This window comes from Lissotriton vulgaris, chromosome 2_2 (genome assembly GCF_964263255.1).
Source record: "Lissotriton vulgaris chromosome 2_2, aLisVul1.2, whole genome shotgun sequence".
NCBI classification, from domain to species: domain Eukaryota; kingdom Metazoa; phylum Chordata; class Amphibia; order Caudata; family Salamandridae; genus Lissotriton; species Lissotriton vulgaris.
Genome location: NC_141688.1, coordinates 119,785,105 through 119,804,412, shown reverse-complemented (window position 1 = coordinate 119,804,412; position 19,308 = coordinate 119,785,105). Strand labels below are relative to the sequence as shown.

At 44.4% G+C, this 19,308-nt stretch overlaps 1 protein-coding gene across 1 annotated transcript in view; it reads left to right on the top strand.

The window, feature by feature from the left end:
* ETFA (electron transfer flavoprotein subunit alpha) overlaps positions 1-19,308 on the top strand; it is a 415,153-nt gene that overhangs the window by 347,279 nt on the left and 48,566 nt on the right. Inside the window, exon 11 of the mRNA XM_086959425.1 lies at positions 13,364-13,444. Within this exon, the coding sequence (XP_086815551.1) occupies positions 13,364-13,444 (81 nt within the window). The remainder of the gene's footprint in view (positions 1-13,363; positions 13,445-19,308) is intronic.

Below are 19,308 nucleotides of genomic sequence, written 5' to 3'. Positions count from 1 at the left end.
CAGCGAGCAGAAGGGCCCCACGCAGATCGTGGAGATGCTGGGAGACTGCACTTCGGTGCTGGAGCGGCTCAGGGTCGGGGCTTCTCGGACCCCAGAGCACTCACCAGGGAATCGCTTCGATGGTCGTGCTGGTTTAAGAGCGTGCAGGTTCTGATGATGGCCGGTCCCTCGAGGTCTCGTCGCACCCACAGATCACAGCTGAGCTGATGACGTGGGTAGAGGTCAGAGGTGCCAGGGAAGCCGGTTCTCGTCGAGCTGGGCCGTCGGATCCTTGAGGAAGGACTTGCAGCAAACCGCAGAGTTCTTAGATGGTGCCCGCTGATGCAGGGTGACTACTCCTTAGTCACAAGGGAGAAATCTTGAGAAGAGTCTTGAGTGTCCTTTCGTAGAAAGTAGTTCTTGATTCAAAGATGATCTAATTTGGAAGGGTCCCCGCTCCGGCCTTTATTCTAAAGAAAGGGGTGGGTACATGACTAGGTCCTGCTCAAAGGGTGGGACCAGGAAGGGGGGTAGTTACACCCCTCTCCCCTGCCGGACTTTCCCCAGGCCAGGGCTTGTGCCCCTGGAACTGGTTCTAACCGGCAGATGCGTAGTGAGCACCGAGGTGCCACTCCGCAGTCACCTTCTCGCAAAAGCCCTACCTACCCAGAATACACAAACCCTGTCTGGGACGGTGCGAACACCGCCCTCGACAGGAAACCCTTTGTCCAAGCTCTCCTCGCTGGAAGGACTCCCAGCAGCAGGAGGTCAGACTCGTGTCTGTGGTGGCAGCATCCATTTTGTGGAGCTGAGGCTTTAGTTAACTTTAACCGGGGTTCACAGTTACGTACATGTCGTGTCCCTCTAGAAGGGCGGAATGCTAACCTCGTCGCCAGAATTGGTGAGGGGGCAGCATCCCGATTCGTATGACACCTTACTCGACATGCCTTGATAACGCGTACCACATCGGTAACTTCGGTGTCGCGTTATCATGGAACAGCCATTGGGTCTTGATTCCGCAAGCTGCAACCGGGCTCGGCTCGGGCCAGAACCTAGTTCACACGAGCCCACGCACTCTGCCTTCAGGATTGTCAAGGCCTGCCATAGGAGTGACTGATAGGAACTCGGGTGTCCATTGTTTGGTTAGATATAGAGCTACTATACCTAAAGCAAAGGGTGATTACACAACTTTGCCCCAGCTGTCATGCAGCCAGTTGTGTCAAATTTAGGAGGCCAGCCATGGGTGGCATAATACATGCTGCAGCCCCTGGCGGCCCTGGGTACACCTATGCCCTGTGTTACGGGGTCTGATAAGGGTGGCCCAGTACCAATTGGAAATGTACCTAGGGTACATGGAATCCATTTTAAAGAGAGAGCAGTAGGCCTGGGGTCCTGATTGGCAGGGTCCCAGGTCGACTATGTCCAAAACCAGCTAAAACACAGGGCAAAAAGTTGGGGGCAACCATAGTCAGGATGTACCTTCCTACAGAATGGTTGGTGCCTTCCGTCTCCCTAATGTACAATGATTGGCGCCTTCCATCTCTCTAGTGTCCTTCCTTCTCCTAGTGTAGAATGATTGGTGCCTTCCATCTCTCTAGTGTAGAATGATTGGTTCCTTCCATCTCCCTAGTGTAGAATGATTGGTGCCTTTCTTCTCTCTAGTATAGAATGATTGGCGACTTCCGTCTCTCTAGTGTAGAATGATTGGTGCCTTCCGTCTCCCTAGTGTACAATGATTGGTGCCTTCCTTCTCCTAGTGTAGAATGACTGGTGCCTTCCTTCTCCTAGTGTAGAATGACTGGTGCCTTCTGTCTCCTAGTGTAGAATGATTGGTGCCTTCTGTCTCCTAGTGTAGAATGATTGGTGCTTTCTGTCTCCTAGTGTAGAATGGTTGGTTCCTTCTTTCTCCTAGTGTAGAATGGTTGTTGCCTTCCTTCTCCCTAGTGGCGCCTTGATGCCCGCTGGGCTGAGTACGCGCGTTATAAATTTGCTTTCATTTCATAGTGTAGGATGATTGGCGCCTTTCTTCTCTCTAGTGTAGGATGATTGGTGCCTTTCGTCTCTCTAGTGCAGAATGATTGGAGCCTTCCATCTCCATGCTGTAGAATGATTGGTGCCTTCGATCTCCCTAGTGTAGGATGATTGGTGCCTTCCATCTCCCTAGTGTAGGATGATTGGTGCCTTCCTTCTCCCTAGTGTGGGATGATTGGTGCCTTCCTTCTCCCTAGTGTGGGATGATTTGCCTTCCTTCTCCTAGTGTAGAATGACTGGTGCCTTCTGTTTCTCTAGTGCAGAATGATTGGCGCCTTCCATGTCTCTAGTATAGAATGATTGGTGCCTTCCATCTGCCTAGTGCAGAATGATTGGTGCCTTCTATCTCTCTAGTGTAGAATGATTGGTGCCTTCCATCTCTCTAGTGTAGAATGATTGGTTCCTTCCATCTCCCTAGTGCAGAATGAATGGCGCCTTCCATCTCTCTAGTGTAGAATGATTGGGGCCTTCCATCCCCCTAGTGTAGAATGATTGGTGCCTTCCATCTCCCTAGTGCAGAATGATTGGCGCCTTCCATCTCTCTAGTGTGGGATGATTGGCGCCTTCCATCTCCCTAGTGTGGGATGATTTGCGCCTACCTTTGCGTCCTGAGGGTAATAGACGTTGCAGGGAATGTGGGGGCAGCTGGTGGGCTTCGTGTAGAAACCACAACATTAGTCTTAGACACATTCATGTAGGCCTGAAAGGTTTGTTACAGGCTGTGTAATACCGTAGTAGCTAACAGCAAAGAGCTATCCGCCCTGGGGCTTTCGTACAGGTATTACCCGTCATAGAAAAACCACTGTTAATGATCATTAGTGTGCCTGGATTCTTATTAAGACTCAAGCAAACCCTCACACACCCACCTAGGTTTCATGCCTCATCTGCTTCTCTCCCGCCTGACAGTTTGTTTGGAGGGTGGAGGGTGGAGAGGCTCACTGTTACAAAGAGCACTTTGATGAAATGGGTCAATACATGTACTCATGATGTGAGGGCTCCTGAGCACATATTAAAAATCACTTCCAAGGTAGACGTGTATTTTGTGTTTTGTTGTGGGATATTAAGAACAGAAGGTTGGGGTATTTATAGCTCCTTAATCCCTTAGGTCATCAGAGAGCTATAGATCAAAATGTCTGTGTAGGATTTCAGAAACGATATATCCAATACCCTAGCACAACTGAGCATTTATGGATGCTGGAGCATTCAATACATTGATGCTGTAATTATGCAATGTGTTCTTGACGTCTGGAATGATCTTCCAACCTGGATGTATTTTAATCAAATCCCCAGGACACATACTACTCTAATTCGATTTGAAGCTGAAACTGGGCGAGTATTGTACCGCTATCTTTCTGCCAGTTCCTCTCCTGTGCCAGGCACCAGTTTCCTCTAACCTGTGTTTGATCAAACATCTCAAAGAGCACAATCTCGAGTTCAGATTTCTGTGTATATGAGTTGCCATTGAATGACGTGCCCAGCCCTGTGCTGCACTGACAGATGATGCTCCTTGGGTCAGCAGCAACAGTACAGTGTTTGGAGTCAGCCACGCAGAAAGGGCTAGTCCGCTGCAAAATGGATAAAGGAACATTCTCGGAGCCAAGCCTAGAAATAATCTACGGAGAAGACTACGCATCGCATGGCCTGCACTTTATCTCAAAAATAAATCAACTTCCACAATTACCTTCCTGCCACTACCAGTCTTAAGATGAATGCAATTGTCAGTATTTCCTGTTCTCATTTCTAATGGCTTTAGACCACTCCATAGTGCAAGCAAACTTTAGCTGTCTTGACCAGTTATCAAATTGGGAGGCAGTATTTGTTTTGCCCTGCAATTTCCATTGCAAATATGTGTGACCTAATCAGAGAATGAATGTGCCTCATATCTACTCCAGATGCCAGGTATAATTCAAATTCCTTCACTCCTTCCTCCCCCGTGATCCAAAACGTTAACGATGTCCAACCGAATGGAAATGATGAGCAGCACATAAAGAATACGTGCATGTGGTTAGAATGTAATCTTTTTTTCTTGGGTGTATGATTAGATTGAAGATATGTCCGTTTTTATTATCTATAATATACATGATAAATTATTAACAAATGTTTGCGATATTGAGTACATGTGATTGTCTCGTCATAATTGAATTCAACCAAAACTCGTCATTTTAGTCCATTCTGACAGCCAATGATCAGCTAATTCCAAAACCCACCCTGTTTTCTCCAGCAGCAGTTTTTTCTTTTTTATAAACCTCAAAACCAACATGATTGATACTCGTAGCAGCACATTTAAATGGCTGCTTCAGTTGAATGTTTGGGAGGTGTTAAACTCCAAAACATCTTTAAGAAAGTTTTTTTTAATACAAAACTGGAAATTCTCAAGCTCAAGTGGTACCAGGAACAGCAATAATAGACTTTTCATCACAAACGTATGCACGTGCTCCTAATTAGCAGAACTGCTTTACAGCACTCAAAACCTTAACATTTTGCTACTTAAATCATTACAAAATGTCGTACAACAGGTGTTGCGTCCTATACACGAAAACTGTAGCATAATGTAGAATGTGGGAACTGGAGAATGATGTTCCCTTTAATGGGAGGAAGTCCTGCGAGATTAAGATACATAGTGGGATTTTTAGCATCGCCTCCTTCGATCAAAGCTTATTCCCGACGGCACTAAAATCCAGCCAAATCACCGCATAATCCAAAAACCCAAGCATGATTACTGGCAAGCATCTGTTGTTCAATTCCAACCTGCCATGGCTTGGGAAAGCCATAGAATAAACAGTGACCAAGCAGCTAAACTACATATTTTATTATGATAATAAAATAACAACCACCAATCCGGATTCAGCATCAAAACCACTACTTTAAAATTGCTGGGCTGTATATTTCATATTCTAGAAAAAGACCATTCATGTTGTCTAGTGTTGCTAGACATATTAACGGCTTTCAACGCTATCGATCCCGAAATATTACTTCAGACACTTCATCAGTTGCTATAAACGCAGAGTCTTAAGATGGTTCAAATCCTTCCTGGCCAACAGATGACAACTGGGCAAGATGGGACACCACCACCAATGTGCCTTGGCTAGTCCCTCTGGCTTCATCCTAGCACCAGCTCTTTTCAATCTGTACTTGAGTCCCTAAGTCTAATCCTGAAAAACAGTGCTGTAAACCAGCATCAATTTACATACAACCCCCAACTTTATTTAAAAATCTCAACAGTTGAAAGCACCTCCCCTCTCGCAAGCTGCCCATCCCAAAAATAAAGTTGTATAGCCGAGAACATCCTCCATCTAAACCTACAGGAACCGATTTCCCTCCCCTCTCCACATGTGACCAAATTTGATCCTAAACTCCTTCAATTTCACCGATCCTCACTTTATTGGCTTAGCCTTAGGATTCAGCCAAGACTCGACGGACGTAACTTTCTCATATCAATAACCTGGCCAAAACCTCCAGTTTCCACCACCATACATTAAAGGCATCTCCTCTCCACTAATCATCTCAATACATTTGTCCGTTCTCTTGTTGTCTCCAGACTAGGTGAAATGCCATTCTACCAGCAGCTTAGCAAACAGCCATAGCGCAACTCCGATCCATCCTAAAATCGGCTGCTAGGATAATACACTCTGCGAGCAGCCCTGGTAGCATGAGACTAGCAGTCTTCAGTGGCTGCCCATCCGGGCCAGGATGGCCTTCAAAATCTGCTGCCTCATGCAGAGAGACGTACAAACAAAGGACTCCCTTTCACCCTAGCAAAATTACTGAATATCTTTGGTGTGGTTCTCTTTCATATGAAAGAGAAAGTTTGTAAGCATCAAAAAATTAGAATCTTTGGTGCAAATTAAACACAACAGAAAGCAATTCGTTATTTGGTGCAAAACTTTTGAAATCCGTTTAATTCAAGTCAGAATTATAAAGAAAAAAAACCTGTATCTCAGAATATGTAAAAAGAGTAAGAGATTCTAAAACTAAGAAAAAAAATGAAAATGTTGTGGTACAGATCTCCTGAGCGCCCTCTCCATCCCGGGGGCATGTAAGGGACCCAGACAGGAGCTCTGGTTTCCACCTCTTTCTCCTCGTGCTTGCAGCAGCAGCTACTGTGTCACAAACGTCATCAACCACACCCAGCCCCGCCTCCCTAATACTTGTATGGAGTCTGCCGAGGACCCCTTGAAGCCTCATACACCCAAACACAGGAGGCGACATCTTTCTGCAGAATCACTGTTCGTCTAAGAGACACTAAGCAGAAGAAAGCAAAGGCACGTTTTGTTTTCGTTTTTAAAAGTGCAGCTTTAATGATGTTCCTTCCCCTCGGCTGCCGGTTCTGGTAGCAGGGTTGGGGCTGCGTCATGTCTTTGAGACGTCACAAGTCGCCTTTAAAAGGACGGGTTAGATGCAGGGGGTGCAGCGTCCGTTCATTATAGGGGCATGTATCTGTGAAGCAATGTGTGACAGCAGCATACATTACCCGCAGTAAGGACCCACTGTCGGGTGGGTGGGGAGATGAGAGGAAGATGCAGCGCCGCATAATGAGGGAGCACCCGCGTGAGTTCGAAGACTTACATCCAGGTAAACCGAGGGTGTGTAAATGAGGCAGGAATAATCTGAGCACAGCTCCTGGTAGAATGTGTTGGTGATAGAGTCGTTCTCGAGACGACAAAGTCCTACAAAGTGTGCATCTGGCCAGGAACTCAAAGTGTGGGCAGAGCACTGAGTGCGAGCAGCAGCAGCTTATAATAATGACCACACTGCCACCTACAGGTGACCATTGATTTGTTCGACCGTTACATAATCTGTCGAGGACCTTCTCCAGTGTAGCAACGGCTGCAGCGGTTAAAGTGTTTTTGTAGAGAACAAAGTAAATAAAATAATAATTGACGATCAGCGTGATCATATGTGAAGATATCAAGATATCCCAGAGTGAGAAATGTATTTAAAGCAGGCGGGCATTTGATAATGCCAACCAATTAGGAAAATATTTTCACCGACGAAGGGGTGCAAGCGTTGTATGCCATGTTTGGGGCCGGTTAAAGCATTTAGAGAATTACACATCTGACGAAATCCGCCGGTGGGTATTTTTTGGTATTTTTTAAATCAGCCGTAGTAACTCCATTATGTTATAAAACAGCCCAAACTCCCTACGCTGGCAAAATTGCGATACCGAGTGTTTTTTTAGACGTTTCAATGGATTAATGCGGTTTTTGTGGCTCTTCGTGGCAAAATTATACCCAGGAAAACTGGACAGGTTGCCCATTAAACGGACAGTTCAGGTGGTTCTCCTGGAAGTAGTTTTACCCGGGAGAAACAAGCTCAGACCAGGCACTTCGTGATAGGATGCCTCGCTGCCTTTGGCATTTTTTGTATCCATGGTAACGGGAGGCAAATAAGCGAGATTTAAAAGATTTGCTCCCAAATGCCCGAACTGAAATATATATATTTTCAAACCAGCTTAGTGATATTTGTAGAGCGGGAACGTATCTAAAGAGCACAGGAAAGCTGCACACCCATATAGTTCCCTGTAAAGATTCATGATAAGCTGCAGGCACGTGATTCAGTGGGAACACATGTGCTTTAAATGGAAATGTAGAAGTGCGGGTACTCCGCACTGGGCAGACCCTGCCCATTGGGATTTCGATTTCTTTATTTTCCGTCGATTCAAGGCCTCATGCGCCTGTCCATCCTGTCCGAGAGAAGGCCAGTAAGGGAAACCCAGTGCCTGTTTGGCTTAGACATGCACAATATTATAAAATGACACTTGAGCACACAATACTTGAAATATGGAGATATCTGCAGGATTTTTACAAGTCATTATAAATACCTATTTAAGAAAGTAACTCTCACTGCAACACTGATAATCCAAGATTGTTCAATATGTACATGGATGAATTCCGACAATTGTTCGAGAAGACCTGCAGAATATTCAAAAATGACACTTAAGCACATAGTGCTTTAAATATAGTTCTAATTGGAGGTTTACATAAGGCTAAATAAATACCACTTTCAATGTGTCTTTCTAACTGTCTTGAATTCCCCCCAGGCTGGATTTGAAATTTTTCCAGCACCCGTGTCCGCCCTCAGATTCTGCAGTGTAGTCTCTACGATTGGCGACCAGACCGCTAGACACTGTTGCTTCGGATTTATTCTGCAGATTTCACACAGATTTGGACCTCTGCTCCCCAACTTTTTCTTTTTGGTGTTCAAGAATACTGAATCTTCCGTGTGTTAAGGAAAATATCCCTCTGAAGACTACAGGCTTTAAACCGTGCTGTCCCTGCCGTCAGCAGATGTCGACCAAGGTTCTGCGTGACATCTGCCTTTGGTGGTCAGGATCCAAGCATGACTGGAACTTGTGCGACAAATCCTCCTTGATGCACTGCAGTGTCTATCAGTGAACATGAAGCGAAGCTGTAAGTCTCTCTACACAAGAAGCAGGGTTGGTGGCTTTTATATTCCTCGGTCCGCTCCCTGCCTCTGTCCAAGTGTCTGTCCTCTGGTAAATCCAAGACAAAGTTAATAGACCAGTCTCGATGCAAGCACAAAAATTCTACGCGGGAATCTTCCCCCCCCCCCCATCTCCCCCTTCCTCTCTCTCCCACTCTACCTCTCTATCTCTCCTTCTCTCCCTCCCCCTCCCTCTCCCCTCCCTCTCTCCCTCTTTCCCCCACTTTCCCCCCCTCTCTCTCCCTCTCTCCCTCACCCCTTCTCTCTCTCACTCTCTCTCTCCCTCACCCCTTCTCTCTCTCACTCTCTCTCTCCCTCCCCCTCTCTCTCCCTCTCTCCCTCCACCTCTCTCCCTCACCCCTTCTCTCTCTCTCTCTGTCTCCCCCCCTCTCTTTCTGCCTCCCCCCTCTCTCTCTCTCCCCCCCTCTCTCTGTCACCCCCCCCCTCTCTGTCTCTCTCTCCATGAATAGGTCCGGCAGTCCGTGTTCTAGTCAGACTCTGATCCTATTCAACAGTTGTATCCAATTAACCTGGGACGTCCCTGCCTGCTAGGCACTCGCCCCGCTCGCTGCCGGTGCCAGGCTTTACTTCTACACCTCTGCAAAGGGCCTGCTGTTTCCTGTGGGTTTGTTCCTGGTTGGACCGCGATGCTAGTGTTGGATCTGACCCAAGTTTGGTTGTAACTCAGCTGATGTCATACCGCATTACCAAAGCCCAGGCCCTAGTCTGTCTGGGAAGACTCCCTCACGAAGCCTTTGCCTCAGCACCAGTATTATAGGTGACTGAAGGATATGTTTGCTTCTGATTCTCACACTGTAAAAGACATTCAGTATATTCCACATGACGCAGAGGAAGATGATGATGAGTTAGATCATTTATTCCCACTCGTTCCACTGATGCTGCTCTTTATTTGGACCTACAAAATGCTAGTAGTGGTGTTAATACCGCTTTTGAGCTTCACTCACTCTTGCGTCCGCTTACTGACGAACATCTGGTTTTTGGTGCTAGTTCAGAGAGGTGCTAGAATTGCAATTGAGACGAACGGAAATTTGCTCACCGAGATTTTGCATCCAAGTGTTTCAGCTTCTGAACCATTGCGGCCCTTGACGTGGTTCAAGCCTCACTCAGCTCCAACAGTGAGTGGACATATTCCCGGGCACAGTAGGCGTACCCCAGGAAGGACAACATCCGACACTGGAAAGTCTAGTTGTACACATTACTGCATGTAAAGTGAACCCTAATGCTTTCTGCAAGGCCCGGCTTCATATTACGAAACACACGCGCTTTGTGGACCACGACGGGCCGTCTATCAATGCCGAGGGGCCAATGTGCTGTTAGGGATTAAAGAACATTTCTCTGATGGCGTGTGTCCCTGTCGCAAACTACACCACGTGATAGTTGACAAAGAGTTTATCATCCTCCCAGTGGCCTATTCGCCCTTGCTGGTAATAAGGTGTGGTTGCATGGCACAAAGTACATTTCCAGGGAGTCCTGACCCGTAGAATTGAAGGAATGTCCCAGCGAGATAGCCGGGGCTCAAATTGTGTGCCCTCAAGATTGAAGTGCAAAGAAGAGGTGCAAAGACCCTTTACATCAAGGGCCACTTACGTATTATGGACTCAGTCGTGTCCAGTGCTATAAATGGGCTGTTGCTGTCCGGTACACTACTGAGTTCTTTATCTTGAAAAGGAGGGTACCTGCACTTCTCAGCGCTGCTTCAATACATTAAGGGCCAGATGTACGACCCTTCCGATTTGCGACTCACAAATTGCATCATTTTGCGACTCACAAATTGGGAATTTACAACAGTGTCTTAGACACTTTTTGTGCTTCCAAATTGGGCCGCAAATTGCCTTCCTCATTAATATTCATGAGGCATGTGCAAGTTGCGACCCCATTGGGAATGGCTAGCACTCCCAGGGATGGTGGCCTGCTAGGGTCAGTAAACCACTATGTCTGTGACTGATTTTTAAATAATTATAGCACGTGAGATTGAGGCCAGTTGTAAGTGGTCATATGGAAAGACCAATTTCAAGAAAAAATGCAAGATTTTTTCAGGAAACCCTCACTCACCCTAGTGGTGACATGCTTCATCATCGGGTCCACCGGGAGAGATCGAATACCTCCCCGGTGTGCTGCGACGCCAGGAGACTGCGGAGCAGGTTTTCGTGAGGGTAGGGAGTGAAAAAGGTAGTGAATTTAAAAATGTCCAAGGTTGTACCAAAAAATCATTTATTGGCTGGTCAACCTGACCTATTAAAAGCTTACTATGTGTGGGGAAAACTAACCAAATAAAGAATACTGGTGTTTCCCTTTTAGAGAAAGGTCAACATGTTTCTGCCCGTGTTATGTGTGACTTTACAGGGCTTTCTTCAGGACCAGTTTGCGAGTGTCACCTTGACAGGTCTGGGAACGTTAAGGCCCACCCTGCCAAAGGCAGTGAAAGTTAAAAAATAGCACTATGTGTGAAAGGGTGCATGAAAAATAAAAAATTAAAATCATACAAACTTGTAAGTATGGGGTTTTACCTCTATTACGAGGAACCTAGAAGTCTGTGGACAAAAAATAAGACAAACAGAAAAATAAACAAACAAAGAACACAAAATCAATCGTTGTTGTTCATCTTTTGATGGCAATTTATGCAACTCGGTGGCGTGACACGTGCTGGCTCAGTCTGTTGCCTCACATAAACGTGCAACAGAGCGCGCTGGACCACACTTCTCAGCGCTAGTTGAGGCCCACCACCCCGGTTTGTGGCACAACTTTTCCTTTTCCTTCGCATCCCATTCATTTCGGCCACGGCCTTTGATAGGAATGCCAGCACGTGTCACGCCACCGAGTTGCAGAAATTGCCATCAAAAGATGAACAACAACAATTGATTTTGTGTTCTTTGTTTCTTTATTTGTCTGTTTGTCTTATTTTTTGTCCACATACTTCTAGGTTCCTCGTAATAGAGGTAAAACCCCCATACTTACAAGTTTGTATGATTTGAATTTTTTATTTTTCATGCACCTTTTCACACATAGTGCTATTTTTAACTTTCACTGCCTTTGGCAGGGTGGGCCTTAGCGTGCCCAGACCTATCAAGGTGACACTCGCAAACTGGTCCTGAAGAAAGCCCTGTAAAGTCACACACAACACGGGCAGAAACATGTTGACCTTTCTCTAAAAGGGAAACACCAGTATACTTTATTTGGTTAGTTTTCCCCACACATAGTAAGCTTTTAATATGTCAGGTTGACCAGCCAATAAATGATTTTTTGGTACAACCTTGGACATTTTTAAATTCACTACCTTTTTCACTCCCTACCCTCACGAAAACCTGCTCCGCAGTCTCCTGGCGTCGCAGCACACCGGGGAGGTATTCGATCTCTCCCGGTGGACCCGATGATTAAGCATGTCACCACTAGGGTGAGTGAGGGTTTCCTGAAAAAATCTTGCATTTTTTCTTGAAATTGGTCTTTCCATATGACCACTTACAACTGGCCTCAATCTCACGTGCTATAATCATTCTGAACGCTTATTCTACGGACACTCTTCCATTGTTTATTTACTAATTGACTGGGGACCAAGAGTGCCCGAATCCCTTTCTCTCTTTTTGTTTACTGATTTTTAAATAAAGCAGTTTTTTTTAAATGTAGCCCGTTTTCCTTAAAGGACAACTGGATGCATGTAAAAAATAAAAATTAAACGTTAGTTTCATTTTTAAGAGTAGGCAGTGATCTGTGGGACCACTCAGTGTCTGCTCTTAAAAAATATTTTCAATACCAGTCATAAAGGGGGAGGGGTCCCCTGCGAGTGGCTTACCACCCATTTCAAATGGGTGGTAAACTGCTAGTGTTTTGCGGCCGCAAAAAAATCTTACATTGAAGTGGGCTTGGCACGCCCCATCCTAATAGCGAGTCGCAAACCCTGTTTTGCAAGTCGGTGATAGGTTACCTACTTGCAAAATAGGGTTTGTAAATAGGGCAGACCTCTTTTGCGGTCACAAACGTGCCGATTTCCCATTCGCGACTCCCAAAAACGGTCATACATCTGGCCCTAAATGGGACAGTACCGGCACACCTCAGTAGCAAATAGGTACTCTAAATAGTGAGCAGCTGCACTTCTGTATTTTCATTTAAAATATTGGTTGTGTCTATATTCCAGGATCAATAATTTGGTCCTTAGACCACATCTCTAACCGACATATACTGCTGATTGTAACATGAAAAGTTTCTGTTATTTTTCTTTGAATTTATAAAAAAGAAATCAACATCCTAGGAGGAACACCAAGAATTTCATAACACAATTGCTTGTGTAATGTGTTCTCAGTAAAAGTGGCTATTGGGATGTTAACACAGAGTTACTTGTTACCCAGCCAAGTGATCCGCCACATGCACTGCACGCGTGCTGGACACGTTTCAGTTTTTTTTTTTTTTTTTTTTGTCCCAGGGACGTGGATGGGAGGAGTCAATACTCCTTACTGTATTGTACCTTTTCTACTGTTTATCTCCATTCTTATTAATATATCAGTACATACACTACTTTCATGTAAAACTGATATCTTTCATCACTTCAGTAATTCCTTCTTTCTTTATTCCAAACCCCACCTAGTCATAGTACATCAATTCATACCATGTGATAATGTCCATTCACTGCCTTATGGTTCTTTGTGTATTACTGCCGCTCTCAAGCTGGCCCGTGCTTTGCTGGTGCCCCGATGTGACTCCTAAACCTGCTGTATATGGCGAGGAGCAGAGAGTCCTCCAGGTGGTTCCACCTCTTGGGTTTCTTGAAATCAGCTTTTTGAAAATGTCATTCATGGAATGAGTGATCTGAAAACTCCCAAATGAAAATTCAACTATTTATATCTCGGCTGGCATACCAGTCTGTTAAACAATGAATGTATTTCTCCCCTTCTTTTAGACGATTGTTGCAATAAACAAGGATCCAGAAGCTCCAATTTTCCAAGTGGCTGACTATGGGCTGGTTGCTGATTTATTTAAGGTACGTATTTTATTTAAGGTATGCATTTTATTTAAGGTATGCATTTCATTTATGTTATGCATTAGATTTAACCCAGCCGAGGATGCTTTTGCCGTACTGAAAATGTCCCTGTTCACCTAGATCTACTCTTAAGTGTGTGATTTTTTCACACTTGCATCTTGATCACAGATGTCTGCCATTGCTTACGACTTTGTAACGTTCTGTTTGCGCACGTGCACTACTGTGCATTATTTTGCCTGTTGAATAATTGAGTTTTTTTAACATTGTACAATTGTCCGATTAATTACCTATTTTCGTTCTTTTACTTTACCCGCTCTGTGAACTTTAACAGAAATTGTATTTTACGTTTGTTATTCACTTGATAGTTGACTAATGGCACCAGCCAGCTACTAGAACTGGTGTAGGAGCACTTTATTCTTTTGTAGAGGTTTGGGGTTTCGATCAGTGTTCTTCTACATCTAGCTCAGACTTGATCTATTTGAAATGACATCCTAGAATATTCTCACGCTCCAGAGTAACTCCATGTTCAGTGGGTTCGGCTCACAGCCCTTCTGCCAGTTTTCTTAGTATTGCAGCAATAATCAAGACATATTCTGATCATTATCGACTTTAAAACTTCATGTAACTTAATATTGATGGAGTTCTAATAAAAAAATTCTGAACACAATGAAGGTAAGATACCTTGCTCATAACATGGTTGGGGAGGAGGGAGCCTCTCCATTAACATTACTATTTCAACAAGATTAGAGCATATGTTTGATTTCATACCATGTATGTTACTAAAAAACATACCTAATGAATTTGTGTATAGATGGCAAACGCCAAAACTCCCTCAGAAAATATTGCAAATTCCTAAAAATTGAGGTGTGTGTGGGTGTCTCTATTTTTACAATGCACAAATGGGAGAAAAACATTGTCTGGTCCTAACATAACACAGATAGTACATCATGGATTTTGATCGAGCTAAAGTATGTACAGAACTTAATGTGAAAGCAGGAATTTTGGCAGACTTGAGATGGAGTAAATATCAATTACAATCTGTAAGAGTGTAATTGCAAGAATGGGGCTCAATCCTGAAGAAGCTGGGACGAAGATTCAATTCTTCTGTACATTTTTCCTTTTGGTTTAATGCATATTTCAGGAGAAACAGCCAAACATTATTTTGGAAGACCTGGTCCTAACGTAGAATTGCTAGTTTGACGAACATATGGGAAGATTGGCGGAATGGCTTGTTTTGAGACTTTGAAACTGCAATATAAATTAGAAAACACAGTAGCAAATAAATACAATTGTTTACAATTGATGTTCAAAACATAAGGGCATTGTATAACTTCATAGAAGTTACTAAGCTTTTTTCTTGCTTAAAAAACATTCCTAAAGACAATTTGGGGGTACATACATTTCCACTAAGAGCTATGTGTCCGTTAGTTAATTTTGAATTATGGTAAGTGCAATAAAATCAGGCGATTTAAGCTGAAAATATTCTGAAAACAAATAAGAGGACACCCCCTTGGGATCATGTGGGTACAGAATGTGCATCCGTACAATCCATATTACTTAAGGGGGACGCGTAAAAGAAACAGGTGTAATTGTCCATTGTTTCCCTGGAAACTTGGTTTAATACGCCCCCTGTTTGTTTTGTGGAAGAGTATAAGTAGGAACTTAATTGGAAAAATGTTGTCATTGGCATTTGATGCAACAGTTTCAAATACTGGAAGCGAACGATGCAGTTCGGTTGCTGCAGCTTTTTCTGTTGAGTAAATGCTAAAAGGACAATACCCTGACAGCTTGCATGTATTATTCAGTAAAGTAAAATCTGTTTGGCATGTTGAGGTGGAATTCATCTTAATGCGCCTTTGTCTTGGTGTGAAAGAGGAGTCCAGTGTGAAGGCGCTCTTATTATCTTACAAATTAACCTGTTACTTGAACTCACATTAACGTTGATACCCCCATGTTTCATGAGCATCCCTCAGCTGTTTCTTCTCGAGTATCCGGAGTGTCACTTAAATTTTAATCAAGAACCCTTACTGCATTCTGACACCACCTGACACGGTAATGACCTTTAAGGGGAAGGAGGTGGTGTTTCATATCCTTGGAAGAAAGATGCTTCGTGTAGATCTTCGAAAGCTTGAACACGCTTCTTACAAACTCTTCGGTTGTTTCTGGAACAGTAATGTAATGATAGAAACTGTGCGTAGTAGTATATTCTACATTACGCGGATATTGGTAGGAGACTGGCAAGTAACCTTTTTAGCACTTCTCTGTTCATTAGGATCATCAACATAAGATATTCTAGTCTTCAGATGAAGCCTTTGCATCCACCAGAGCGGCAGGGAGTCCTGCATAGGTAATCTGCATATCTGGCATGGGCTCGCCATGTGCACCAGAGCGAAGGCAGCGTAGGCTTTGCCAGCACTTAATGCTATCCCTGAACCAATGCCTGCTGGCTGCACAGTAAACATGGGCCTTTTAATAAGCTGGAGACAAAGTGACATTCGGAAGAAACAACATGTAGACAATTTCCTTAATAAATTTTGTACGACCACATTATTTCCAGCTAATGGAAATGTAGATCTCCTAAATAATTGAGTGGTTATATTCATCAGTGGTGAGTTCAGCGGGGACCTCTCCGAGCCGGGGCAACCTTCCGCCCCATGAAAGAAGCGGTAATTGATATTTTGCGACAGCGATAGGTTTTCAGGTGGGTTCTGTGCGGTGTTCACAGGCTCTTTACATGCATAGCTGCTCTTAGCAGAGCTTCTTTCAATGCCATGAAGTCCGCTCCCACAGTTAAGTGGCAAAAGCGTTCATTGTGCCAATCCCTTGGCAGGGGCTGGCGGCTTGTTTCTCTGTGTATTTAACATTAACCCATTGAATGTAATGCCGGATCTTTTTATAATGTTCCAGTGAAGAGCATTTAAATTAATGTCATGGTTTACGTAATGTTCACTGCATGTGTGTAGTGTATCTCCAACATGTGATGGTCCCAAAGCAGTTTTCAGAATCTAGGAGCCTCAAGAATTCTGGATTTCTCATGACCAGAGTGGTCTGATGACTGCGTTTTGTTTGTGTTCCTTTCTGTGTTATATGATTGAGTCATTGGATTGTAGCTGTCAAGGATTTGGTAGATTGGTGCACAATTTTGTGACAGATTATATTGGAAGTGGGCGGCTTCCTGATCCTTTTATGGAACTCTGTGGGTGCACTGTCAACAAACGCGTGTGCTCAAGGACATTGCCAAGTGAAGCTGCATGAAGTTAATCTAGATTTACTAAACACCTTCCATTAGTTAAGTTCTACATGTGCAGCTTTAGACCCGTGTTTAGTGTTTCTACAGTTGTAGAAGGTAAAAGGCAGAGGGCGGAGTTTCCTAATTGAAAAGGACAGGGTCCTCGCTCTGCATTTACAGTCACCCCCTTTAATTGAGTTCACAATAATTTGCCTTTGTGAGAAGGTCAAGTTGACACAGCCATGCCTTTCGGAATCACTGGCTATGCTACAGGTTAGTTTACAGTTCATTTAAGATAGTTACTTCACCATGCTGACAAATTGTTGGCACTCACGAACCCTGGATAAAGAAGTCGGGATCACTGAAGATTAATGGGAAATTGATTTGCAAAATACCCCAAAACTCCTTCCAAGTCCCACTCTACTGAGAAGTGGGGCAGCTGTGTTTATACTGCTCGTGCTCACATGCTGCTAACACCATAACTAGTGCCTGTATTCAGAATTACCTTTCACTCAACAGAAAAAGAGTGGCCATCGAAGAATTATGAACCCCGTCAGGTAACCGTTTGTCTGGAGTGTAACTCCCTGCCACACTGTGGTACTGTGCCACACGCCTGTCGAGCACTCTAAAGTAACTGAGAGGAGAGATGTATCGCTATATAAAACTACTTTATAAATACGATCCTTACTGGTACTATTGACACGGCCACTAGGTGCATGACTGATAAGTAGTACCACACGTAATACTTATTCAGGAGCTGGCCGGAACAGTCCAGTTTTCAGCATTCTTTTTTTTGCACAGTGAGCAGTTTCTGCTGCAAGGGTCATGAGGCAGCAAAATAATTCCCAGCTGAGCCCTTTGCATTCCGAATCCGGTGGATCCTGGAGGACATGTGAGCCACCAGTAGAATTTCTGTTTTTCTCATCGATATGTATTCCTGCATAAGTCCACACCTTATGAATTTCCTGCAGACTGTATCTAGAAGCTTTTTCCCCAGCAATAGCTCTCCAGTGTCAAGAGGTGGCTTCACATGGCTCTAGCCGTGACTTCTCCCGACCAGGAAGTGCTGGCATTGCAGTATGCAAGGTGCCAGTTAGTGAGCCGGGGTCGGTTCTTGCATTTACATGCCCCATTGAGGCGGTCCAGAGCTCTTTTCTGTATTTTATTGAAAACATTATTCTGCTTTCAAAAGCAACTAGGTCAAGTGTCTCTACCCAAGACTTCAAATCTGGTCACCGACTATGTCCTTATCAGAAACATACAACTTCTGTATGTGATGTCCGGCATGGAGCTGTGACCTGTGACTCCTTATAATTTACACACGCAAAGGTCATGAGAGAGCTGGAGTCCAAACTATTTTTGTACAAAGCCTGCAGGGCTATGACAAAAATTTCCTTTCCCTTTAGGTAAGTTTCCCGACAGGAAATGACCTCCCAAGATGTCCTCCCACAAAATATAAATAGGACTCCATAGGAAGGAGAAAACCTTTTCTTCCTCTAAGGGAGTCCTGGGGCCTTAGAGCCACAATGCTGGTTCCCAAAGCGAGGCTCGTCCTCATACTAGGAGATGATTCTGATATAGATGAAGCTGGAAATTCCAACTCTATTGGCCAATCTTGCGTGGGTCAAGGCCTCTGGCAGGCATGCACACTTGTTCAGTACTGGTACTATTTTTACCTTCTGAGCCACTCTTCATGGATCAGCGCTATCCTGCTAGTCTGCAGATGACCTGACACCACCTGGCTCGGCACTGCCACAGGTTCTGTCTGAAGCCCCTGAAATACCTCAAAACGCAACGGAGACACTGTATATTCACTGGTCCAGGTCTTCCTGAGGAAAACAGTTCTATTAGCATAACAGGAAGTTACTATGCTACTCCAGGGCACACGAGTCCTGGCTGCACCCACTTTCACAAACCTTCTCGACACCTCATCAGTTGAAGCAGGAGTGGATCCAAGGGATGCCATCATCAGCAGCAGCAGCTGCAGTGCCTCAATTGTCTGCTTCAACTGCTTTCTCAGTGCCTCCCTAAATCCCACTTTTACACAGCCAACTTCTAATGGAGGGGGAGGGTGTACAGTTTTTTTCACCAATTTGGAGAGGATCACGGCTGATCTCTGGATCACTCATCTAATTGGCAATTACTAGAATCTACCTTTTCTGTCCTTGTGTTTGGACTATTCTCCTTTCACCTGGATATGCTCCTTCGATTCTAAAGGCAGATGTTATTGCTCTGCCTCTGTTGAGCAAAGGGAAGTGGTGTCCATGGAGGAAAAGGGCACAGTTTTATTCTCAAGAAGGACAGAGTTAAGAGACCAATCATGGACCTTCACTTTACATTTGCAGGGCAAATTAAAGATGCTCTCCCCGATTTAGGTTCTGCTGGCCCTCAGTGCGGGAGATTTGGTACTGTCGTTGGACCTCTAGGGTGTCTATTGCCACCTGCCAATCCTACCTACACCAATGCTTTGTGATGCTTACCAAGGGTTTCCAGCACTATAAATTTGGGTTTTAACATTTATACTGACTCCTACTCTGTGAATATTCCCCAAGGTGATGGCCATGGTTGCCCCTTCACCGTGGAGGTCAGGAGTATTTCCTTATGTAGACAGTTAGCTGAAGAAGCCAAGGATCCC